The sequence below is a fragment of the Leguminivora glycinivorella genome, chromosome 16 (assembly GCF_023078275.1).
Source record: "Leguminivora glycinivorella isolate SPB_JAAS2020 chromosome 16, LegGlyc_1.1, whole genome shotgun sequence".
Classification (NCBI taxonomy): Eukaryota; Metazoa; Arthropoda; class Insecta; order Lepidoptera; family Tortricidae; genus Leguminivora; species Leguminivora glycinivorella.
Genome location: NC_062986.1, coordinates 13,876,127 through 13,903,801, shown reverse-complemented (window position 1 = coordinate 13,903,801; position 27,675 = coordinate 13,876,127). Strand labels below are relative to the sequence as shown.

General features: G+C 37.5%; 1 protein-coding gene across 1 annotated transcript in view; it reads right to left on the bottom strand.

Annotated features, from left to right (window-relative positions):
* Positions 1–25,392, bottom strand: part of LOC125234833 (titin) — a 41,022-nt gene extending 15,630 nt beyond the window's left edge. The window contains exons 1-2 of the mRNA XM_048141247.1: positions 22,334–25,392; positions 22,003–22,241 (exon numbers count right to left, since the gene is read on the bottom strand). Of these exons, the coding sequence (XP_047997204.1) occupies positions 22,003–22,241; positions 22,334–25,180 (3,086 nt within the window). The 5' untranslated portion in view covers positions 25,181–25,392. The remainder of the gene's footprint in view (positions 1–22,002; positions 22,242–22,333) is intronic.
* Between the last annotated feature and the right edge of the window lie 2,283 nt (positions 25,393–27,675).

Genomic DNA, 27,675 nt, shown 5'->3' with positions numbered 1-27,675 from the left:
AGGGGTGTCACATGCGCGTTGCCGACCCATTAGAAACTTAAAATAAACCGTATTGCGCTACAAAACTCTGTATTTTACAATGGTTTCCAGTGTTTCCACGTTTTTTAACTCCGTTAATTTCAAGAATGGATTTCAGGGTTTAAATTAAATTGATTTTGCGAAGATATATCTCAGAATGTAACATGAATAGGAAGTAGATTATTTTCTAAATTAGCACGACTATAACGGAAACATTTCCCCAGGCAACAGCTAAGTATGGTAGTCCTTATCGACAAATTATTTCAAAACATCTTAGTCAAGCTTACTCACCAGTTGCTCAACAAGGCCCGATTTAGCCCGGATTGAATAAGCTGAACATTGTCTGAATCAGCAGGCAGATGCTTGCATCAGATGACATTTACGACGTAATTGAGATTTGTAGGGACATTAGGACAAGTTACTCAAGTCTCAAGTGTCATCTTAATGAGCTTACATAGCTTGCTTAGTTAGCTTAGAGAAAAACACAAGCTAATAACAACCTATGCCTTAATAGGATAAGGCCAAATATGCTTCATGTGTGCGATGAAAATGACCAATTTTTTTTTTAATTTTTGGAAGTTACAGGAATAACGAAATACTTAGGTACACACTGGGGTAACAAAATGGAAAGGTCCACCAGGAGAGCGGCGTGAAGGTCGCCCAAACAGACGATGGGCTGACGATGTATTATTATTATTTGTTTGTCTTTTCCATATCTCGGGGCCATGGGGTCCCGGACCTTTGGGAGGCATGCGTGGGGCCAAAGCCAACATCACAGAGGCCCTTTTAGACATTTTAATCTAATATTATTATTGTTTGTTATAGTGGGCCTTTGTGTATCACGTCGACCAAGACAGATCTATTGTGACGGCCCTTTGTGGTTAGATATCCTTACTTATGCCCGTTGAATCCAGGAAATTCCAGATTCTTTGGGCTGTAAGGTCTTGTACCTCATATGGTTGCAGTACCTGCCGCCCTAAGTAGATACTTCTCTTTGTACTGACGATGTAACCCAGGCAGCAGGGAAACAGTGGATGACGCAAGCCCTAGATAGGGACACCTGGAAAGAGATGGAGGAGGCCTTCACCCAATGAGGGGTTCATCAGAAGAAGAACAGACAAGAACAAACACAAGACATGTAAAAAAAAAGAAAAAAATTATGAATAAATGGCTTTTTTATTTTATTTTTTTAGGTACACATTTAACACAAAATAATCTTTAGTAACTTTGGTCAGATCTTCTCTGTGTAAATGTCCAGTAAATCAATATTTAAGATTGTATCAAGCAGCGTATATGGTAAGCAAAAAGTACGACCCCGTAGCGGGCCGCGGTTGAAAGTTGTTCGCCAAAAACGGAGCGACGCCGACTGAATGTAAGCTCGAAGGCCTGTTACATAAGGCCAGTGATATCAATTCGAGGAGTTATTTACTTGGAACTGTTGGAACTTAGATTATCGTGACTTCTGCATAGGATTGAGAGAAAGAGACATTGTGAAATGACAAACTGAGGAAAATTTTAATGAGTGAGCAGCTACTTAAATTGACTCTGATAAAAACAAACTACCCTATTAAGTTAGAAAAAGGTTAGAAAGTGACTATCTCACCAAAATTGTAATATCTGATAATTGAATTTAGTTCAAAATTTCTTTACCTCCATATCAAGAATGATATAATACGGGACTGACAAAGCCCATAGGTACAAAAAAGCGTACCCATGAAATGTATGGGCTTTTTAGGCTTAAAACTAGATGGCGCTAACCTAACCTAACCCAACCAAGTACACTTCATCGTCTTCATCAAGTTAATCAATTCGAAACTAAGTTTGTATGGTTTGCAAATTTATAGTGCCCTAATATGGATACATATAAAATAGTAGACTTTAATGTCTATGCAAATAGTATAGTGCTAATGAAAAATAGCAAACTCAAAAGATTTTCGTGTGACTACATCGAGGTGCCTGGCGACTGAATCAATAATTATGCATAACGGGATGCGGTACCGTACCAATAATAAAAAAACTTTCAAAAGAGATACAGACAATTTTGAAGTACAGACAAACGAATTATCTATGTAGACTAGAGAGTTGCAGACATTAATTGCCAGTTGCCACCAGTGGCGGAACAATCGGAAAGATGTTTTTGATTCGGGGCGTGTGGGTGTCGGAACAGCTCGCCGCCGCCGCCGCAAGGTCGACGACCATATGGCCTACCTGTCTTGTCTGTAAGCTTACAGCTCCACCACGCAATCTACAGCTCAACCTAGCAAAATCAACTGGTAGAGCTTTCGCAAGCTTCTATTAGTAAACGAATAAACGAGTATTAGTAAACGAATGATTCAAAAATTGCATTGAAGAATTTGCGAGAAATAAATGATTCAAAGACAAGTTGTGTACCTTTCGTATTTGTACATTTTGCAATATGCTAGAGTATCATTATTGTGCCTAAAATTATTACAAATATCTTCAAGCCTAATCAGGAAACCGCATTCCCAGCATTCCATCTTAGATACATCATCTTGATTCGTTATTGAATGGAGTTGACCTCTATATATGTTACTAATGTTTTTAGCCATTATGGCTAAGGTTTAAAAAATATACTAACAGCGAAATAATGTAATTAGTATTCCAGGGTAGCTTAAAAAATAATCTCTTTAAAAATGCGACTTGGGATATTTAAAAATTCTTGTTATCCTACCAATCTAAACAGTGGCAGTTTAATCAACCGATTTACATATTTACGAGTGTTATACCATATAGGGCTAGCAATAGTTTGCCTTTATAATGACAACCAGTATCATAAATTACCATCACGATCGTGTAGGTACCTAGGTACAGTCGAGTTCATAAATATGTGTACATTTTCTCACCTTCTTGCAACAAGTTAAGGTGAAGAAATGTACACATATTTATGAACTCGACTGTCCTGAGCCCCTTCTTTTAAAAAAGTGGAAATTACGCACGATGTGTGGGACTCGCCGTTCCTTTCCCTCTCAGCGAAGGGGGGAAACTTGACCGTACCCACTAAACCCATCATTCCGGCGTTTCCCCTCTTTGCCCTTCGTGAGTCATGGGTACCGAGATCATTCCACCACCAGTCCATTTACGCCCTGCAATCGCCTTATTGGATATAGGCCGCGGCGGTGACGTAACTCTTGATACAAGCGTCCTGTGTTGCCAACGTAAGTTGCCGACAAGTAAACAAGAAACGAGTTTAGCGAGGACGTGGGCTCGGTGAGATCACCGCCGCGAATAACCGCTGAGGTCGCAGCCTGCACCACTTTACACGTCACGCATCTCTCTAAACTGCCATGCCAATTTTGTTTACAATTCGCGAGAGCTCTCACGCGATACGTGAAAATATGATAGGCGATAACGGGTATGCGATTTTAATACATTGCGGCAGAGATGGGTGAGTAAATCGGCTGTGACAGACGGACAGACGGACAGACGGACAGACGGACAGACGGACATGACGAAACTATAAGGGTTCCGTTTTTGCCATTTTGGCTACGGAACCCTAAAAATGAGATTTAAGTACTTAGTCGTGTTTATTTTAACTGTGTGGACATGTTTAAATGAGATTTATATTATTAGAAGCTTATGGGAGTCTTAGTTTGTCGAAAAAAAGGTAATCTTTGTGAGAAAAAAATAGTGATAATGTTTAGTTAGCAGTTTTGTTTTAAGAAAGCAGGTATTTACAGTAAAAGTATGAGACTTCAATGAAATTGATGTTCTAGATAACGGCATGACGTTCGGAAGTGATTGTTAATGTGGCACTTACGACCTTTTATTAAGGGTTTTCTAAAGAAAACTCAAAAACCGGCCAAGAGCGTGTCGGGCCACGCTCAGTGTAGGGTTCCGTAGTTTTCCGTATTTTTCTCAAAAACTACTGAACCTATCAAGTTCAAAACAATTTTCCTAGAAAGTCTTTATAAAGTTCTACTTTTGTGATTTTTTTCATATTTTTTAAACATATGGTTCAAAAGTTAGAGGGGGGGGGACGCACTTTTTTTTCTTTTAGGAGCGATTATTTCCGAAAATATTAATACTATCAAAAAACGATCTTAGTAAACCCTTATTCATTTTTAAATACCTATCCAACAACATATCACACGTTGGGGTTGGAATGAAAAAAAATATCAGCCCCCACTTTACATGTAGGGGGGGTACCCTAATAAAACATTTTTTTCAATTTTTTATTTTTGCACTTTGTTGGCGTGATTGATATACATATTGGTACCAAATTTCAGCTTTCTAGTGCTAACGGTTACTGAGATTATCCGCGGACGGACGGACGGACGGACGGACGGACGGACGGACGGACGGACGGACGGACAGACAGACATGGCGAAACTATAAGGGTTCCTAGTTGACTACGGAACCCTAAAAATGGCTCAGCTGGTGACGTTTAAAGTACTAGTTTTGTGTTTTGTATTATATGGCCAATAATTTGACAGTTTCTAGATATTTTTCCAACAACGAATTCGAAAGTTATAAAGGTATAAACATTATTTCGGCCTTAATTATCGTTTTATTCCAAAACTGTTCATATTATTAAAAAACTTTTTTAGAAACATTCAATTAATTTTTAAAGACCTATCAGATGATGTATAACACACTGGTAATTTCTGAATTTTATTTTTGTGAAAAATAGTTACATGTATGGAGAGCACGTCTTTAAAATAAAATTAATATAAATTTGATTACTTAACTTAGTCGTCGATAACAAAATACACCAATATTTCTAATTTGTATTTCCATTTCAGCACGCGAAATAGTTTATACCCATCAATTTGAGTAAAAACGAGTAAATACGGGTATTTTGAGTAAATACTGAGTATTTACTCGATATTTACTCTTGAGTATTTACTCACTACCCATCTCTAATTGCGGCATTGATTGGCGTGCTGAATTGTATGTACCTAACCTTATCAGCCCAACTAAAATCGCATTCTAATTCGCGCATCTAAATAAGCCTTAAATCTTGATCAAATTCACGAAGCTAGACTTAAAGCAGTCGCTTGGCTTCTGTAAAAGTACGAAGCCTTTTAAGGATGTCTTGCCTCCACATTCTAGCTCACGTCCAATTCAGACGCGCGTTGACGTAATATAATTCATGGAATCGATGAAGTTTCTGTTATGTTAATCAACGTATCCAAGTAGGTAAACATATGTGAACGACAATTTCACAATACATAAATGTAGGTATATCTTAGCGAGTAGATTGCTCATAAGACGAAGGACTAAGGTCAATTCAATGATGCAGTATATATCAGTTCAATTGAAGAACGTGGCGTGGGCGACCGCCGTAAGATGGAACAGTTTAATCCATTCTTCGAGTTGTTGATGTTATCGTTTTGAAGATGGATGAAGTGTTCAGCTTCAATGAACAATTTCTCAAGAAAATCAGCAGACAGACTAATTAAGTCGCAGAATATCCAATTATCTACTTTGTCTAGACTTACGCTTCATACTTGAGATAATTCTTAATTGTTATTAAGTTATCTGTGAGACGTAAACTTTTGAGAAATCTACTAAATTATTAATGGAATGTTCCCAGGTGTCATTTGCATACAAAGGCCCTCCGATTATATAGGGAGTTCGAAACAACAAGGGAATTGTACGGAATACCATCCCACTGACCTTTTCTAAATAGGCAACTCGCTATTCTGACTTTTTCGACCGTGACTTTGTGACGTCACCTCATGGACATTGCTGATGCATGAACTCGTAAAATTTCAAAACACCTGTGAGCACCGAATAACATTCATGTCTCGAATTTGCGATTCGTTGAAACAATACCTTACAAAGAGTTGATACTAGTGTTTTTGATGGACGTGTGATGAATGACTGAGGGTCTAAATGACCATCATACAAAGCTAATGCTAAGCCAGTCACGCCTGGGACACCCAATGAGTATACAATACATATAGGAGCACCGCACGACTTTGCAAATACTAGCTATATAAAGCAACAGTAAAATCGGCTAAAAACGCGTACTTAGGTGTCGTCATTGATAGAGTCAATTATACACCTACAGAAAGCGGTTAATATGATACGAATGATACGATGAATAGGAGACAATTCTGATTCATAGTCACACTTTTTTAAGGTAAATCCTTAAATTAGGTTATTCCTTAAAATTAATTAATTAAGTAGGTATTTTTTTTTTTTTTTTGAGGTAAGGCCTCTAAATTCTGTACGGGTAAGCATATGTAACGAAAAATAGCCTTACCAACTCTATATCAGTTTGAACAAATAAAGTGTCGTTAAGGAACGCAATAAACCGAGGGTCAAAGAGTTTACTCATGCCGTCATCGTGGCCATGGCCTGGACAGGTGTATTTTTTAACCTGCCATGTTTAACGATTTTGTGGGCGATACCGAAAACAGGCTTGATAAATAAAAGTAGTGACATATTTCAGGATTCTGAAATAGAATTGTCCCCAACTAAGAGGGGAAAATAATTTTATTAGAGCTTCGGCTATCTGCACATAAGTACCTTTACATACAAATGTTACCACTGTGATCGTAGCAATACATATATATGATATATATTATGTAAGTAAGTACAGTCAACCAATTGGAACCCTAGGCCACTGTAGAACTATGTCACAGTGACGTTATAAATCAGGTTGTAAGAAATCTTTTACTGCTTGTCATTTGACATGGTTGTAGAGCGGCCTAGGGTTCCAATTAGTTGACTGTACATGTAAATATATTGTAAATTGTTGTAAATACATATTTGACGACCGGTCTGGCCTAGCGGATAGTAACCCTGCCTGCTAAGCCACGGTCCCGGGTTCGAATCCCGGTAAGTGCATTTATTTGTGTGATGAGCACAGATATTTGTTCCTGAGTCATGGATGTTTTCTATGTATTTGTATATTATATTATATCGTTGTCTGAGTACCCACAACACAAGCCTTCTTGAGCTTACCGTGGGACTCAGTCAATCCGTGTAAGAATGTCCTATAATCTTATACTTTTAAACGAGCAATTCTTGTATATTTATTTATTTATTTATTTATTTATATATATATTTATTTACACTGACGATCTCGGAAACCGCTCTAACGATTTCGCAGAAATTTGTTATGTGGGGGTTTTTGGGGGTGAAAAATCGGTCTAACTTATCCTTAGGTCCCGGAAAACGCGAATTTTCGAGTTTTCATGCGTTTTTCTTCGCGCGCCATCTCGTGTGCAGTAGTTGTACTGTTAAGACAGAATTCTTTCGGTCGATGTAAGTACTATTTATTGCAAACACTAGATGGCGACACAGGTCAAGGCTAAAACGAATAGAAAATACACTATTTGAGTTTTTGTGGCGAAATGCGCGCCATCTCGTGTGGAGTAGTTGTGTTGTTAAGGCTGAGAATTCTTTCGCTCGATGTAGGTACTATTCATTTTTGAACTAGATGGCGACACATGTCAAGGATACGAAACAGAACCGAGCGAAGCTCGGTTGCCCAGATATTATTTATTTAAATGAATAACTTATTCAGCGTTAAGGGACGATGCGGATAAATGTATCGGGGCTACTGAGCAATTAATAACACAATATCGGTATTGTCACAATGTCAGTCACGGTAGCCGCACAGGCTCACGTCACGTGTATTTATCTAAATGCCAGTTTAAAATTACAACGAAGCAACCACAGAATTGATTTAGTTCTGTGGAAGCAACGAACTAATTTCAAGAGAGTGTATGCTACTCTCAACAATTGCGCCCCATTCTAAATTCGATGAAAATGATTAGATCATTATCAGCCTCTAGTCTAACCTAAAACTTTAAATATGACATTTTAGCTTTCAAATATGATCACTTGATCAGATATACGCTCAATTATTCGATTTACTATGTTACACCGTGTATAATATTTATTCCCTGATAGGTGTGATCTTCTTCTGTTTTTAACCCCCGATGCAAAAACGAAGGGGTGTTATAAGTTTGACGTGTCTGTCTGTCTGTCCGTCTGTCTGTCTGTATATCTGTCTGTCTGTTTGTCTGTCTGTATGTGTCTGTCTGTGGCATCTTAGCTCCCAAACGGATGAACCGATTTTGATTAAGTTTTTTTTTTGTCTGAAAGCTGAGTTAGTCGGGAGTGTTCTTAGCCATGTTTCATGGAAATCGGTCCACTACATCACGGTCGGGGGTTTTTTCAAAATTTTAATTTTGTGGTCAGGTTATTGATGCTGCGTTCTATCGCATTTGATTGATCGCGTTGTTTAAGCGTATGCAGATACAAAACTGCAAGAAGTAACTTATTCGATATGGATAGTCATTCGAACCACTAAGTAAACAAATCTGCGCAAGAGTGAGCCATCAATCCGTTTTAAGTATAATTTTATATCTTGGAGAATAAGGCACTGCTAATTAAGTATCATGTGGACTTCCTCGATTCAAAATACCAGCGTAAGTGTGACCGCCAATCACATACAGTTTCTAAAGACCACTAGGTTAAATTATACCAGAAAATAGCCTATGACATTTCGAGCTAGTAATATAAGACTTTCTAACCTAAAGTAACGTCGCTATTGAGGTGCAGTGAAGCGGGTAATTGCGGAACGCCTACGAATAATCTCAGGTATTGTTGAAGGTAATAAGACTAATTAGTCGTGGACAGGTGATTGATTCATTAGGGACTGTTTTATGAAATCAAAAAATCGTTTTTGGAATAATTCACATGAAACGCTGGATAATGGGTACTAACAGGTGAGAAATCGGGTAACCCTAATATCGAAAAGGTTCTGAACAACTGCGCCTCATGCTACGAATATAGTGTGAAATGCTTTTCTTTCATTTTTTAACGGAAACTCACGAACGTGTTACGCTATTTCAGTCAGTGTCAGTCATAGATTTAGAGACTTTGGTGTCAGTACAATAAGTATTGACGTTGAGCGAAATAGCACGATTAATAAGAACGTTTCCGAGAAAATACGAAGCAAAACTGTTATGCACAACATTTGAATATAAGTAAACATACTCAATCCGGCTGAACGAGATTTTCCTTCTCTACAAGCTATAAATTAGTCATAATGCAATTATTAACAACTATTCGTGCAATTTACAATGAGAAGTGAAGCAATTACAAAGAAAATTAATCAAGCTTCATTAATATTAAGTAGCAATAAGTATTTGTAGTGGCGCATCAACACGTGTAATACGTAGGTACATACATACAGATGTAGTTCGAAAAGATTTGCCTTCGAATTGTTACGGAAACGTACGAACGTGTCATGTTATTTCAGTCAGTGTCAGTACAAGATGTACTGACATTGACTGAACTAGCATGACAAATACGAACGTTTCCGAAGGAAACCCTTTTCCCATTACATCTGTACATAGTTACATATATGATAAACTATCATTATATGCATTGTTTTAGTCCATCCCCGTATTCCGTTATATCAATTCTTAAAAAACCGGCCAAGAGCGTGTCGGGCCACGCTCAGTGTAGGGTTCCGTAGTTTTCCGTATTTTTCTCAAAAACTACTGAACCCATCAAGTTCAAAACAATTTTCCTAGAAAGTCTTTATAAAGTTCTACTTTCGTGATTTTTTTCATATTTTTTAAACATATGGTTCAAAAGTTAGAGGGGGGGGACGCACTTTTTTTCCTTTAGGAGCGATTATTTCCGAAAATATTAATATTATCAAAAAACGATCTTAGTAAACCCTTATTCATTTCTAAATACCTATCCAACAATATATCACACGTTGGGGTTGGAATGAAAAAAAAAATCAGCCCCCACTTTACATGTAGGGGGAGTACCCTAATAAAACATTTTTTTCCATTTTTTATTTTTGCACTTTGTTGGCGTGATTGATATACATATTGGTACCAAATTTCAGCTTTCTAGTACTAACGGTTACTGAGATTATCCGCGGACGGACGGACGGACGGACGGACGGACGGACGGACGGACGGACGGACGGACAGACAGACATGGCGAAACTATAAGGGTTCCTAGTTGACTACGGAACCCTAAAAAGATGTTACCTAAGGAAATAGCTGTGCTTATTAGCTTGTGCTAGTTCTTAGGTTTACCTATGTGCTTCACGATCTTTATCGGGACTTAGTGAAAAACCGGCCAAGAGCGTGTCGGGCCACGCTCAGTGTAGGGTTCCGTAGTTTTTCGTATTTTTCTCAAAAACTACTGAACCTATCAAGTTCAAAATAATTTTCCTAGAAAGTCTTTATAAAGTTCTACTTTTGTGATTTTTTTCATATTTTTTAATCATATGGTTCAAAAGTTAGAGGGGGGGGGACGCATTTTTTTTTCCTTTAGAAGCGATTATTTCCGAAAATATTAATATTATCACAAAACGATCTTAGTAAACCCTTATTCATTTTTAAATACCTATCCAACAATATATCACACGTTGGGGTTGGAATGTAAAAAAATATCAGCCCCCACTTTACATGTAGGGGGGGTACCCTAATAAAACATTTTTTTCCATTTTTTATTTTTGCACTTTGTTGGCGTGATTGATATACATATTGGTACAAAATTTCAGCTTTCTAGTGCTTACGGTTACTGAGATTATCCGCGGACGGACGGACGGACGGACGGACGGACGGACGGACGGACAGACAGACATGGCGAAACTATAAGGGTTCCTAGTTGACTACGGAACCCTAAAAACATTGAAGGGGCAACGGGGGTCAACAGCGGCTATAGCCGTATTCCCGAAACACCGCTCAAAAGCAAGCGTCGGAAGAACCCAGGGGGTTTAGTCCGTGCGAGTCGGACTTATCCCCTTGGCTCTACCGGGCAAATGAGATCCATAGACCATAACGGATTCCCCTCGGGTGATCAAAAAAAAGTGGAAAAACTTGTCCAGAAAATTTTAAATTATTGCGCGTAGTGCGCATGTGAGAGCGAGCAATATAAATAATAAGACAGAGAGACAGACGAACAGAGTCGTATTTCGCATCATATAAGGGTTCCTTTTGTACCTTTTGGTACGGAACCCTAAAAACCATTTTCATGTACAAATAGTCACAAGATATTTTGACATATTTGACCCAAAATAATGCTTGTTTATTTCAGGTTTTAACTTACATATTAACACACTTAAAGAAGAAATAATTGGGGTCACATATTTCGGCCACTGTTACTAATGGCTATCAGTAAGGAAAGTTTAATAAATAGTATAAGGTGATCGATCCAAAAGTTCCTAAATATGTAATGGATTCACGCGACCAACTTGTATCCACCTACACGTTATAAAATAATCAATACTAACACAAAGTAATTGTAGTTCACGAGAATCACGGGTTAGATTAAGTTCAGGATAGGGTTAAATGGATTTCGTGTTAAAGGTGTAAGTCCGTTTTCACATTGTTAAAAATGGACTCTAAGAATGTAATTAAAAAACAAACTGATGCATCATAGAACTCATAGACACAATACTTGATGCCTTTAATTTACACACTTGACCTTCAAAATACGTGCATATTGAGACTTTAAAGAAGATAGTGCTCTAGGTTGTTTTGCTTGCGGTCAGAGTTTATCTGCGTGATGTCATGCTCAAGCCAGCATCCCTGTCTGACCTAGACCTGTCTGGCTAGAGAGCCAAGCGTGCAATCATTGACGCTCTGTATCGTTCCGCCTTTTCTCTCTCGGGGACCAATAGAGCCAATTGGGTATCGTTTGTCACGAAGTGTACGTTTGGCTAGAGGCCGATGCCGGCTGAAACGCAACTCTTTGTGCGTCCAAAGATAGATTGGACGCACATTGCTATAAATGAAGTGGTCTGATGATGCTTCAGGGAAGTGGCGACGATCTTTACTAAGTGCTAATAATATTAATTTGTGCGGTTGCACTGAATGAATAGTGTCTGTTTGATAACTCAGTTTTGCAATGGAAATTTCAGTAATATTAACCTATAGATTTAGGTGAAAAACTTAAGAAAGTCACCTGTTGTATGTGTGAGTAACGTGTTCGAATACGCGTTTGTTTTGTTTGTGTTACTAATTTTAAATATGTGTTCTTTATTCGAACACGTCACTCACACGTACAACAGGTGACTTACATTACTAGAAACTTAAAATGTCCGTAGGTTCCTCATTCCTACAAAAAAAATAATTTGCAAAAACCTACCGTATTCTCCGGGATAGCACCTAAGTCCGTTTACACATTATCCGATCCGATATCGGATGTTGGAAGGATTTAAATGTAAAAATTGAAGGCGCATCTTCGATTTTTTCCATTGAAATCCTGGGATATCGGTCCGACATCCAACCTTAGATTCTAAAATATAACTAACTATACATAACTAAATAAGTAATCTACATTTGTAACTTACGCAGAATGCCGACTTTCTCAAGAGGTAATCATTGAGCGCCAGATAATAAAAATAATCAAAAATATCCGTACCACTACTTAATTAAGGACATAAAAAATACTTCCGAATATGTGCTCAATTTCTGATGATAGCCGTTCAAATAATATACGTAGCTTAACGTTCGATTTGACCTTAATTAACTTTTTACCGACAGTTTTTTTTACATTTTGAATATGGCCGGCCCTGGAATTGGCAGATATTTACAATGGGCTCGGATAAACACGAAGGCCTGAGTGAGGTCAGGAGTTGGCGCATCTGATAGGTCCTACGTCATCTTTTACGACGAACTGGAATATTTCTTGCATTATGTGTACAATGTATTTATCCTGCAAGTAAATTGAGTGTATTTACTCAATTTTGACTTGGTATAAGGATAGTGGGATCAATTAGGGTCCCACCTACACCGATGGTCTTTTCAAAACGGGTCTTGTGGCTTAAACTTAGGTAATAGCTTCAATTCAGTTTTCAAATAAGGTAATCGATACAGAAAAACCGGGAGGCTTAGGAAAAACATATTACAGTTGAATTCATAATTATGTGAACATTTCTTCACCTTAACCCATTGCAAAAAGGTGAAAAACTGTACGCATATTTATGAACTCGACTGTACCTTGGTCAAATAAACAGAACTCATGTCATGTAAAATGTAAATGGTGGCAGGTGCATGCTATATTATTATTAAATACTTCATTTAGCTTATCAGCACCGTAACGTTGCGGATAAGAAAATATTTCAGACGTTAGACGATAGTTAGGTAACCTTGTACTTGAAACTATGAAGTAGGACATGTTATCTTGATTTTTTTATAGTTTTTAAATCAACTAATCGAGGGTGACCATTCATATCTGTGAGGGTGACATAATTTTCATAAAATCATAAGAGCGAAATATCAGTTTCCCGCCAATGTTGCCAGTATAAGCGGTGGATCATCTTAACATCTATCAATCATTTTACTACAGTTAAATATCCTTTGTGACAATTGAACCTGAAGGTATCCGATATTTTAACTGTCAGTCATGTGATTTAACACAAAATCCAAATTGCATGGTAGGTACTTTATATACGAATCATTGACAACATGTCCATGCAATTTTGTATCTCGCTGTACAAGCCCAAACATTCGTACAGTCGTAGTAGTCGTATCAGTCATAGAACTTTACAGAAAACCCAAATCACCTGTTTGCTCAAAGATAAAGCAATGGTGTGCATGTCAATAATGTCAACTATGGTCATTGCAACCCGATAAAGAGTTGTCTTCGGTTATCAGAGGAAGCCGGTATCCGCAAGATCAGCTTTCCCGGCCTTATCGGAACTGGCTTTCCGATTTCATTCCTTTATGGAAAACTTGCTTTTAACATTTTGCAATGCATAATATACTAAGTACTTTTGGCTTCATCAATCAAAGACAATATAACTTTATAATTAACAAACAAGACCTGAAAAATGTACCTCGGACTGTCTTGTGGTTGATGCGCTAATATTAATACCTAACATATTTAACAATTTTAAGGGGTAGTCAAAACTACTTTTCTAAATGCTTTAACCCTGTGTCGAGAGATAACAGTTTAATGCAAAATCTTCTACATCCACTCTCTTTGGCTTCAAATTGCGTCAATGTTATTTTACAATTACCTACTGGTTCCAAGGTTAGCTCTATAAAACGCTATTACTAAAATTTAAATTTTACATAGCGGGAAATAAGGCAACACAATCTTATTTTATGAGTTTTATGACTTTTATGACACAGGTAGGTATTATTATTTTTCCATAAAGTCAAAGAATGTGTATTATCGGTAGACAGTTTTGCGGATAGAAGGGTCGTAAAATGTCCCTTAGATCTAAAGATTTTTAGATTTTATAGACTCTATCAAAATCTTATGAGTTTATAACGTTATTTAACTTCATAAGTAGATGCAAAAGTGAATGGCAAATTTATCAATGCATTCATTCATAAATTCTCCATACAATTTCGCAGCTCACTGTACATCAAGCTATTTAAGTTCTTTAGATATTGTTGTTACGAGTACGATAGAAGAAGGATAATTAGAAAGTACAAGTAGTATGTAGATACATCGTATCCTTTAAAGGCTGTAGTATACGTAATTATTTTTAATAGCCATGTGCCTGGCGCCGACAGACACCACGAGCTATCCCTCGGTAGATGCAACCAGACCACAAAAATACCGCGACAACATAGACCATTAAAATATTTACGTCTAACTCGAATTAAAAATCCAATAATAAATCATTTACTAAATTTGATCAATGACGGTATAAGAAGCTGCTGAAATGTTATATGCAAACGAATATACATTAAAAAAAAATTGTAATAGGTAACAGCGCACAGCGTTAGAGTACCTACCTAGTGTACCATTGCGGTTTTGCAGTTTTGCGCAAATTCTTGTGACATTTAAAAAATACCTTTACTTTTTGTATATTAATAATTAAATGCCATAATTTAAAAAAAACTACGTTCGTGGGACCAGGGGTATTCTGGGCCATAACTATTTTTTCAAAAATATTTCACAATACATTTTTCATTTGCATTAATATTGCCCCAACAATGTCAACAATCCCAAGTAACATATACCGCGGTCGCAGCGATCAATCGTATAAGGTGTCGCGTGCTATGTGGTCGTTACCACCATCCACCACCAACAGATATGTACTAAATCTGCTACTGTAACGAAACGTAAACTTTACGGCACAATAGTGTTCGGAATCATGTTGCAATCCGACCCAGTTACACTAATTGCTGGGCTCTACAAAACTAGATTATCTAAAAAGCAAATAAAATATTGTGCTAGTCAGATTTAAGGAGGGGTCAGGAGGTATTTAACATATTTACCAACTATACATACATGTTGTTATTGCCTATTTGTTTAATCCAAATGTATTGAGATAGTTTTGGTAGACTCATTTCTGAAGTAAAACTAATATTTTTTTTATGGCGGTTGCCACACTTACGCAATTAATGTAGTTGTAGTTCAAATACTAATCTAACGTATCGAATGTATGTATGATTCTACAGTGACCTAGAATCAAATTGATTGACTGGATGTACCTAATCGGCGACTATTCGATTTGAAAGGCTCTCATTTCGGAAAAAATAAAGTTCACATGCCTGCATTTGCATCATGTTCAGCTTAAAATGATCTGAATCCTACTTCAAGTTATTTTGTATTTCTTGTACATGTTAGGTAAATATTGAAATGTATCGATGGCCGCGGTTGCATGACTGTTTGATCAGATGGGTCGTTGCCAGAACAACCAGGCGAGCTGCCACTAAACCACACTTTATGGGGGTTTGTCACATTTTGTATAAGGTACAGCGGAGCAAATCTCGACTATTACACTATGATGTTGAGTTCTACATGTATCCACTGAACACGCCTACCATATATAACCGGTGGACACTCTATTTAATAATGAAAACATCGTAAAACACGGAAAAATGGACCAGTTACATTTATCCCCCAGTCGAGATTTGCCCCGCTGTACCTTACTACGATATATTCAAATTAAATTAAATGTTTGATTATCCAAAACTTTATCGTGATTCGTGAACATACTTAGTTTAACATGCTATCACTATGCTTATATTAAAAATAACATTTTAATAGGTAGGTATGTGTACAAAACGCGTGAACTTAATCTCTATCGTCTATTTTGAATAGGCCATAATAATTTTCTTACCAGCGAAATTATCAAAACTCTATTAAGTATGTAGAGCTAAATATTTATTTAGATTTCCAATAAAATAATAATTATCCTCCGCAAAATATCGTCTGGTGATGAATAATCATTGTTATTTATGTGGCATTGTCTCGAAGCTTACGGTTATATTTTTACAGGCAAATTTCAGCGGAAAGCGTTTGAGAAAGCACTGAAAGCTTACGTTATTTATAGACAAACTATGCGGAATAACCGGTCAAACACTCTGAAAATGTCTTGCCAAGAATGTAAAAATTATTTTTCCCCTCACTAGCTCGGAAACACGTGTTTTGTCCTTTAATACCAGCGGGTAAAAACGCACTTTATCCACTAGTGGGTAAAGTAATTTGACCTTGAATAAAGTCAAATTAACTGCTTTAAAACTGATAAAAGTAGGTGAATATAGTAATAAAGACGATTTACCACCTGTGGAACTACTGGAAGCAGTGATAAACGCATTTTTGCGTTGTAGTTTCCTCGAGTTATTTGTTATACAACTTTGCCCCCTTGTATAACAAATAACTATTTTAACGCCGAGTGTGGAATTGAAAAACGTTATTTGTTAAGGGAAAGGATTCTAACGCCGAGTTGAACCACGAGCGAAAAGGATTCGATTCTCGAAGAATAGAATCCTGAATTTGCGAGTTTTTTAACACACGAGAATTAAAATACATTTGCACCCGAGTGTAGTGTAACACAAAACTTTTCCCCTCACTATAGCGAGGAAACTACAACGCAAAAAATGCGTTTATCACTGCTTCCAGTAGTTCCACAGGTGGTAAATCATCTTTATTACCAGATTCACCTACTTTTATCAATTTTAAAGCAGTTAAATTGACTTTATTCAAGGTCAAATAACTTTACCCACTAGTGGATAAATTGCGTTTTTACCCGCTGGTATTAAAGGACAAAACACGTGTTTCCGAGCTAGTGAGGGGAAAAAAAATGTATTACTCTCTCTTGTCCCATTTTGAGACTCTTTGTTTCTCGTAGTTTTTAGGGTTCCGTACCAAAAAGGTACAAAAGGTACAAAACGAACAACCTTATGGTGCGACTCTGCCCCTCTGTCTATCACACTACCAAATAACTCACGTGTGTTCTCGAACTAGTTAGTATAGTTAACCTCAATTTTTTTTTCTATGCCTGTGCCTGTTCAGCCTGTTATTCCTCTCAAGTTTCCACTTATTATCATCTCAAGATCTATTCTATCGATTAATATCTGTCGAAGGAAATAGAGGATAGTACTAGGTAAGGAAATGACACGGTTGAGTAGGCGTGACCTAGACGACTCCTACTCAGCTACACAGCCCTGTTGTCGATCTCTTTTGCATTCTGTTAAGGCTGACGAATTAACTGGCCTTATATGTTGTTTCAACGAAGATGAATCACTTGTATCCTTAACCTTGCGTCAATAAGGCGGGTACACATTTACAGTAGCTAACAGATATATCGAAACTACCATAGCTCACACAAATATCGAAACACACAACACACAACAACATCTTGACAATATAGACGTGTTCCGAATTTCGATATTTGTGAGACATTTATCAGCTAAAGCAGCTTGGATTTGGCGACATATTTCCACAACTAAAGGATCAAAACTATTGCTGAAAAAACATTTCGTCTGTTTTAGTGGCAATAAACGTTTATTTTAATGTATGACATGACAACATAGCACACGATGGTTGTTAGAAATGCAACAAAAGCTAGCGAGCGTTGAACCTAGCGAGACCTTCACGAATTGTGTAACGACTGATATCAATGAAAAGTAGTAGCTGGCTATGGCTGTTACCCAATACTGTGCTGATTGAGGTTGTCCCAGAGCTGTGGCCATAGTGAAAAGGTTTTTTTACAGTTCAGTGACAAAATGAGGCAAAGAACCATGATGGTGTGACTCAGTTTTAGTCTCGCGGAGCTCAGGTGTATCTTCAAGTGTGCGAAAGTTGTTCAGTGAGCTGCAAAATTGCATGGAGAAATTATGAATGATAACTTTGCCATGCACTTATGCAACTCACTGCAGTGTAAATTATAACGAGTGTTCGTTTATAATGTGTACAGTCGTGTTCATAAATGTGAGTACATTTTTCTTCACCTTAACTCGTTGCAACAAGGTGAAAATATGTACACTTATTTATGAACTCGACTGTACTAATGTACCTACACATTATAAACTAACATCGCTCTTTTACACCCGATTTTCCCGTGACTTGAGACCAGTGGCAGTTGTAGTAGTGAAAAGTCAGTAGGACCACAGACTGATTCACTTCTCTATATTTGTCTGACGACTGATCGATCGGATCGGTAATGAGAACGAGTGAGTGTTGCTAAATTAAATTTAGTATTGTTTCTTTATCATTTGTTTCATAAATACTACTCTTGGAAGTCTTATACTCTACAAAGGATATCCATATAACCGGTTTGCTAAGCTACTAAACTTTATTACACAAGTTGATTTTCTACTTGCATAAATATTTTTAAGATCAACAGACAAGACAGAGGTATTTGATACAGAAGGGTTTTTGGGGTGGTGAAGGGGTCATATTCTACATATTAAAGTGTAATTTTATTATCTATACTAATATTATAAATGGGAAAGTGTGTGTGTGTCTGTTTGTCTGTCCGTCTTTCACGGAGAAACGGAGCGAAGAATTGACGTGATTTTTTAAGTGGAGATAAATAGTTGAAGGGATGGAGAGTGACATAGGCTACTTTTTGTCTCTTTCCAACGCGTGCGAAGCCGCGGGAAAAAGCTAGTAGTACATATGTAATTGTGTTGGAAAGCGGACCCCGCTAGGCCGGGAAAGCGAGTGAGGAGACCCGACACCAAATAAAGGGAACAAGGAAAGAAGAAGAAGAAGGAGATACATATATTATGTATAGTCCAATGCCAATTTAGCATTGAGCTTTCTCATTACACAAACGAGTTTTAAATTGCGGGTGTTACTGAATGGCACTTTAACTCGGCTTGCCTGCCGCCCAGCCCACGACACTATAGACCGTGTCATTCACGAAGACGTCTGCTTGGTTCGTATTGCTAACATTAACGGTTAGATTCGTCACATTCGCGCGTCAACGCAACTGACACCCACGAGTTCTAGAGCAAATGGGCTACGTCTTACAAAACCAATAACGTACCTACCCGGTAAATATTATTATGACATTCATGACTCACTATATATTAGAGACTAGGTATGTCATTTGTTTGTATTTTATACTTAGAAAACGCTTTATTTATAATGTAGAGTCAAAAACATCTGGCTCATGAAGTGCCATTTGGCATATTATGACGAATATACATATAAAAAAATAAACCTACCTAATTTAAAAAATTCCGGTGCTAAAAAAGCAGTACCGTAGAGTTGTTATAAAATACTAGACATTATATGATACGTAGTATATTGTAATACATTGGTAATAGAATAATAATAGGTATTTCAACAGTAAAAAAAAACGTAATAAGTATAGATAGTTAATCATTAAAATGGCCTTTACTATAACCAACGTTACCAACACGTTCGAGACATTAGTCATTAGGACTGGTTGCGTAAGCGCAGAAAAAACGAACGAATTCTTTACTATTGCCACCATAGGATTATTGAAACTGTCGCATTACCAAGGGCTCTGCGTAAAACAAGAAATAATTTCCACACCAGGGTGGCTAGCCGAATGGCACAATCGCTCACGAAACGCTCACGAAACGAAGCGCTAGTAGATATCTATCTCTATCGCGCTTGCGTATTGGCGCGACAGAGCCAGCGGCGTATCGTTTTCGTTTGGCGTCGGAGAAATGCCATTCGGCTACGGGGCCAGAACACTAAGGCGCTAACACGAGTTTCTGACGTTATGTACCTATGTATGTAATTTTTGGTTCAGGCACTGGGGATGCTCTTCACTCTTTCCAAGCAATGCAAGCAATGTAGTTTTCAGTGATGCTTACTATCGAGTTACGCATTTTAAAATGTCAAAGATCCATAGTAGAGGATAAGATTATTGAAAATTGTCACGTTAACAAGGACTTTGCGTAAAACAGGAAAATTGCCACACCACACGACAGTACAGTCGAGTTGATAAATATATGTACATTTCTTCACCTTAACTCGTTGCAATAAGGTGAAAAAATGTACTCATATTTATGAACTCGACTGTACCTAGACAAGTAAATAAACGAATGTTATGAAAACGGAGACGGGCAACCTCGTTTGCGTAAATATGTTAACATAACCTGCATAATAGCGTAAAGTTTAACATACAAAATGACAGCCAATGCATTGTTCTAAAGTTATTACAAAATGGTTAAATCACAAAGCAATGCATGGAGGGGATTTTGTAAACTATCTAAAGTTGCTGCTCCTACCCACCTACTCATAAAGTCGCACCAAGGATGAAAACTTTACTAAGTATAATTAATAGTTTACCTAAGGTACAGCGGGACAAATCTCGACTGGGGGGCAATTGTAACTGATTCATTTTTTCCATTATTACACTATGATGTTCAGTTCTACATGTATCCGCTGAACACGCCTACCATATAATTATAACCGGACACATTGTAAAACATGGACAAAATGGACCAGTCACATTTGCCCCCCAGTCGAGATTTGCCACGCTGTACCTTACAGTTGTTTAATGAATCGTTTATTTTACTGGTTGATGACGTTTATGTACAATCTTTTCTTTATCACTTTACGTAGCAACTTTGGTTTAATAAACACACAGAACGTAGGTAATGAAAGTAAAATTAAAGTTAAAATTATCGACCGTATGATGACTCGGCGAGAAGGAATGTACTGACTCAGCCACTTTTCACTTGGCACATAATTCACGGCCAAGAGTTTAACAGTTAAATGTGCAACCTATATTTTTTATCAAATATCCTAGATCTTTCGCCTTGACGATACTATATCTCAAAGCAAACAGAATCATGCAGATCATAGAATATACGCAATTTAAAAATGCAATTAAAATTCTCTCTCATACCTAAATACTTGTAGAAAAACGCTTCGTCCAAGTCTTTTACGTTTATTTATTTACCTACACGTATATGACTTGTGCTACTGCTATGTAAACGATGAATGTAACGACTGAATATAGAAATGAAATCATTGTGTGTCACGAATTTCAATTCAATACATCTCATCTTATTCACGTCACGATTTTGTAAGCGGTGAAGAATTGGAAGATTTAAAAGACAGTCTAATAATAATATAATACCTACATTTTTAATGTTGTCTGTTACTATCGAACAATTCGAAGTCCAATTGTTTCAATTTGTTTAGTTTTGCGTGATAGCATGTTTATTTGTGTGTGGGATGACCCGAGGTGACCACGGCACACAATGAGTCTGATTAGCTCACGGCCACTTAAACACCGCACAGACCTATCGTTAATGATGAATACAATTTCACGTAATAACAGACTTTTACCGCGAATTCACTGGCGCATAATCGTGATAAAAAGTGTGGCGTTGAACACAATGAATTTAAGGCTTAAAAACATTAAAACCCGCTTAATGTTTATATATTTTCTATGTATACATATAAGTATGTATTTATCTATGTAAGTAATTAAGTATGTATATCGTCGCTTAGCACCCAAACTTTGCTTAGTTTGGGGCTAAGTCGATCTGTGTAAGGTGTCCCCAATGTTTATTTATTATTTATTTATTTATGTCAACGAGATTTTATACTTTATCACGCCTAAATAGTACATGACTGCACTGATTTCTGAAACAAGTTTTAAACGATTGTCGCACTAAAACATCCTTAAAGAATGCTTTTGGTGCGATCCCTCAGCGGGATTTATTGTACAATGTTGAGAAATGACACTAAGAATAGGTCACTTGAAGACCCCTTAAAGGATGTTCTTGGGGTAGTCACTAAGCGGGTTTTAGCGTACAATGTAGACAAATATGTACTCACCCACAAGTGCAGATTTCGCAAATACACTGCTCCTTGACGACGGTCTTCTCGGGTTTCTTGGGCCCGCGTGTCCTGGTCTCCTGGATGACCGTCTCGTCCACGGTGGTCCTGTCGTCTCGCACTGTTTTCCTGTCGATCTTCTCGTCGTAAACAGAGCGGACGGTGGTCACATCTTCGGTGATGGCGTGGTCCACCACGTCGTATTCGCGCAATACGTCTTTCGTCGTACGAACGTCGGTCTAAAAGAAAAAGTACATGTTATAATTATGACACGATCTTCACCAAGAATAACTGCTTAGTAAATTGTTTCCAGGCTTTGCTTATGACTTACCAAGTTTTTGACGTCTAACGACGAAGTATTGTCTACGTATACGTTTGTTTTCACTTTATCATCTTCTTTCGCGTCCTCGTAAGTAACAATCCTTGTTTTGATACCGTTCTCATTAACGTATCTGATAACCTCGACCTGACTTCTATTCTTCTCCACTTGGAATGATTTCTTAATCACATCGGTGCTGCTGGTGTTAATTACGGTTGTTTGCTCCTCGGTGTCTATTCCTTCATAAAGATCCTTGACATCTTCATTTATTTTTGTACCAAAAGTCACTTTCTCGATTCTTTTGAATGGATATTTCTTGACTGTTTCAAGAATGTCCTTCAAAACCCTGTCATCTATGTTTCGTTTGATAACAATGCTCTTATCACTGACTGTTACGTCTTTCTTAGATTGTGTAGATTCAATGATCTTTCTCAAGTCTGTTATAGATGTGAAATCCTTAATATCTCTTGAAGATAAAATTATGTTTTCTTCAGTATCCTGGCGCTTTAGATGGTGCCTCGGTTCCGGTCTACCAAAAGGTGACATTTCTTTCGGTCTTTTTGGCCTGTCATCATCAGTTTCATAGGTAAATTTACCATTCCAGGTCCCAGTACTTTGTTCATAAGTGGTCAAAGTATCTTTAGTTTGAGATGTTGAACTATTTTCTTTAGTCAAGTTTTGCTTCTCTATGTTTACAAAATCAGTCGTATCTTTAATGTTTACATTTGAAGACTTAGTATCGGTCATTGTTGAGTGATAAGTAGTAGAATCAGTAATATTAGATCTATCAGTAGTATCTTGGATTCTCTTATTCAAGATATCTTCAGTGTCAGTATGGTCAGTTATTGCTTGTTTCTTAGTGAAATCGCCTATATAAGTATTGCTTGTTGAGGCTATTTCTTGGCCATCCTTTACCAAAAGCGATTCCTCTGTAATCTGGGTAGAACTAGTGGGGACTCCTTTTTTCCCTGTATCATAATGAGATTCTTTATCGAGAACATGACGACGGTACTCGTGTTCTGGTTTGATTCCAGTCCCACTAACATTGTGACTCTTTTCGTACGTGGAATGATCCTTGCTGTCGCCCCATTCTCGGTGAGAGCTATCGACGACTGATTCCTTTCCATCGACTATTTCAATTCTGTATGAAGACGTAGATGCTTGTTGTGCACTGCTTGTGTTGCTCTTCATAATTTTAGTTGAGAAGTTAAGGTTGTCCACATTTCTTACATTCAAAATATCGCCAACTTTTTGCAATTCATTTTGTATAGTTGAATCATAGCCATAAAAGTTCGATGAATCAGTTTGATTTAAGTTCTTTCTTCTCTCATTAACAGTTTCGTTACTTTTATTGATGCTTTCAACGATATTGCTGCTCTTCTGAATGTTGGTAGTATCAGAAGTTGACGTGCTACGCTGTTCACTTACTTGATGGCTAGTTGTGTCTGATACAGTTGTATGTTTTTGTTGGTCAAGGACATGCTTTGAAGTATCAAATGTGGTAGTTTTATTAAGTTGGTCTTTGACATGTTTGGAAGTATCTGAAGTTGACGCATTGTACTGTTGATCAGACGACAGCAATTGCTCTTTTGTAGAACTAATTTGACGCTGTTTTGCATTGTCTTTTTCAGAAACAACGCTTGAATGAGTGGTAATCTGGTTTCCGTCTTTAACAAGCTTTGAGTCTTCTTTAATGGTCATTTGACTGGAAGGTTTTTGACCTGGTTTCCCAGTATCATATTTGGACTTCATGTCGTAATTCTGCACGCTGTGCACTGATTGAGGCTTAATGTCGCTGCCGCTTACACTGGCGTAGGCTTCACTGGTGGCTTGCTTTTGGGCATCTCCCCATTCCCTGCTTGAACTGTCGATAATTCGTTCTTTGCCGTCGACAATTTCCACGACATACGACGATGACGATGATTTAGTCACACTGCTACTTTTAGCCTCACTGGTATGCGACGTGCTGCTGTATTGTTTTGTTTTGGCGTTTTTGTCAAGAGTACCTTCGCCTCCATAGAAATTAGAGGAGTCCGATCGTACAGTTTGCACGTTTTTACCTTTAGGAGTGAAGTTCTGACCGGTTATTTTATCTCCAGTTACATTTTTGTGATGTTGGTGATGGTGATCTGAATGCTGTTGCGATGATTGATGAGTTGAACTAGTCGTCGTAGCTTCTGTAGTAGCACTAGTATGCGCGTTCGAAGACTGAGACGTAAGTTCCTGACGTTCCATCTCGAGGAACGAATTAGTAGAATTAGCGCCTTGAGATCTGGACAAAAATTTCGTATTCACGCCGGAATTGTCACGAACCGAGTTATCAATAAAACCGGTATTAAGTGTCTGGCTGCCGGTAGCATCGACACTGCTTTCAAGTTGACTGCGGCTGTGACTAGATCCTGAACGCTGCACAGATGCGGACGACGATTGGAATGTTTCACTGGTCGAGCTCTGCTGGTGCGAAGTCGAGGACTCGTGCAGGGAGCTCGATACAAACTCGCCGGTGGTGGACTGTACCATGTCGCTGACATGGTGATCTTGGCGGGATTGAGGCAGCTGGGATAAATCGGTCATGGAAGGTGCTTCGGCGATGATGTAGTGAGGATGGCTGTTGTAGGCTTCAGACACGGTGGAGCCGCTGTGCGACATGTTGTCCGAGATCTCCGTGATCATGAGAGGATCATCTTCCTCCACCTTCACCTGGATGTAGCGCACTTTCTTGCCGGACGACACCTTCTGCAGCGTGTTGCTACTATGCTGCACGGTCGTGGACGTGCTCGAGCTGGACTTCTGCACACTGCTCGCACTAGTCGACGCCTCGGACGTCTTCGATTTAGTCTTTTTATTTTTTATCGTCATTTTGGTCCCACTTTCAATAAATAAACGATTAATAACTTATAGTAAAACTATAAACGAGATCCTTATATTACGATTAAATATTTTTTAAATAGTCTTATATAAAATCACATATTAGTCAAACAATTGCCGTGTGTTATGTCTCGCGGGTCGTTCGTGTCGTTGCCGCGTGGTGCGGTGCGCGCGCTCCTCGCGACTGTGCCGCGGATTCTGCGCGTGCGACGCCGCCGGTGCGCCGGCGCCGGAGCCCCCCACACCTTGACGTCGCCCACTAACCTTCGAGACACGTAAGCGCTTACATCTCGTTGGATTCGGACCAAAAATGGTGTAAATGAACCGCGATAAACTCCGCTTAATCACGGCTTGTACTAGAAAACATTGATGCAATCATGCAGTTAATTTAAAACTGTTTGTCATCGAAGGACGAAATGTTCCGTGGGTGGTTTTATTCATTATTTTCTGAAATTACTTTGGTAAACACGTTCCATAGCCATGACACACTGTTTGCAAATAATAGAACTGACTTTTGTATTTCTTCGTATTTATTATTGTATCATGTTTTAAATATTGTTTTAGGGAATTTGTTGTATTAAGACAATACTTTTTACACAGGATTCATAAATAATACCAACATAATAATAAATAGACAACGCTAACAAAGTTGCAATTAAAATAATTCGATAATGATAATAAGGATTGGCAAATGAGTCTATTAGCCTAGGGAATACTAACTTTACGTTAGTGCCTCACTTCTCCAAAAGACATGTAATTAATACCCAACAAGCTTAAAATAATTATTAATTTATGAAACATTTATTATTCAAAAGGTAACAAACTTTAAACGTCTCCGTCACCCATCCCAAACTTTGACTTATACAGGGTGCCCAGTAATTCATAGATTATTTATTTTATCTACCTTCTAACCGCTGACAGGGCACGTGTCCCGAAAATATATTTAAAATAGTTGAACAAATTCGTGATTTTGATGTAGTCGTTTTAACTATTCTGTTTTTTTTTTATTAATTTTTAAAATTTTAGATTTTTGGACCTCCGTAACGATATTAGATACCTAGGTATTTCCTTATTTGACTAATGTATCCTTTAGTACCTTATAAGAATGAAAACCAAAAGATTGTGATTTGTGCCCTATCCAACATATTTTTTTTGCATAAGTACTTATTTTATATAGCCAATTCTTGACTCATATCAAATGAAGTATAATTTTAATAATCGTTGCCAATGCCACTGAAGGTTTATTGTATGTACATAAAAGGGTCATAATCTCATAATTTTGAAGTGACGCTATAAAAATTTAATATGTCCGAATTGTCCGATAAATAATAAATCCGACGAAAACGAAAATTATGAATCGTATATTTTTTTGCAGAACTTATTTATAGATAGTTAATGTAATAATCAGAATAACTCTATTTACCGCGTTTAGGTATGTACAGTGTGCAAGTATTAAGCTTATTATTAAAATAGCGTAATGTAACATAAGTAGTTATATATTATACTAGCTTTTGCCCGCGGCTTCGCCGCGTTACAAAAAGTAGAATAAACAGATCCATGTAGCACATAGCATTGAACATCTCTAGTAGACTAGACATCTCGAATACTTGGCTTTAGGTACTTATGCGGCATCTATTTCAATATACACGGTGTAACATCCTCATGTTCCCTCGAGCCGAAAGATTTTAACTAGGTACGCATTTCAGAGGGCAAAATAAAGATAAAATGTTATAATATGACGTCAAGCTAATTTCGCCAGTTTTTTTTTTTTAGTTTTTTTGGATGCATTTTCACATAAAAAGTAAATGCTATTAGTAAAACTGGCACATAAAATAAAAATTTACATTGTTTTCCAAAAAACATATTTTTTTGGAATGAGTCATTAGTTATTTTTTGACATCTATCAACGAAAATTGTTAGATTATGTCCGATAACGGCATCATCGCCATCAAAATAGTTTTGTTCTGAGAAATAATAATTAATTGTTATTTTTAGGGTTTCGTACCAAAAAGGTACAACAGGAACCCTTATGGTGCGACTCTGTCCGTCTGCCTGTCCGTCTGTCACATTACTAAATATCTCGAGAACTACTAATGCTATCAATTTGAAATTTGGAACAGTTATAAACATTGTAAACCTCTACAAATAGACAGTATATTTTTTTAATTTATTAATTTTATTTGTAGAAAATGGCCATAATGAAAGGGGGGCAAACTGCAAATTTCAAGTTACTAGGTCAAGTGAGATATCGTTAGAAAGAACTCAAATTGAACGTAAATAAACTATTTTTTATAATTCTTCTGTTGTGCAAAAAAATAACGCTCAAAATCGGTTAACATTACAAAGAATTATCCCTGAAAAACCAACATACTATATAGATCGCGCAATTAGCGAATTCGCCGAGAGATGGCGCTATACACAATAATGCTTCATTAGTATAGGTACTTTTGTCTTCTAGTCAAGTCATTAGAGTTATATTAGAAACG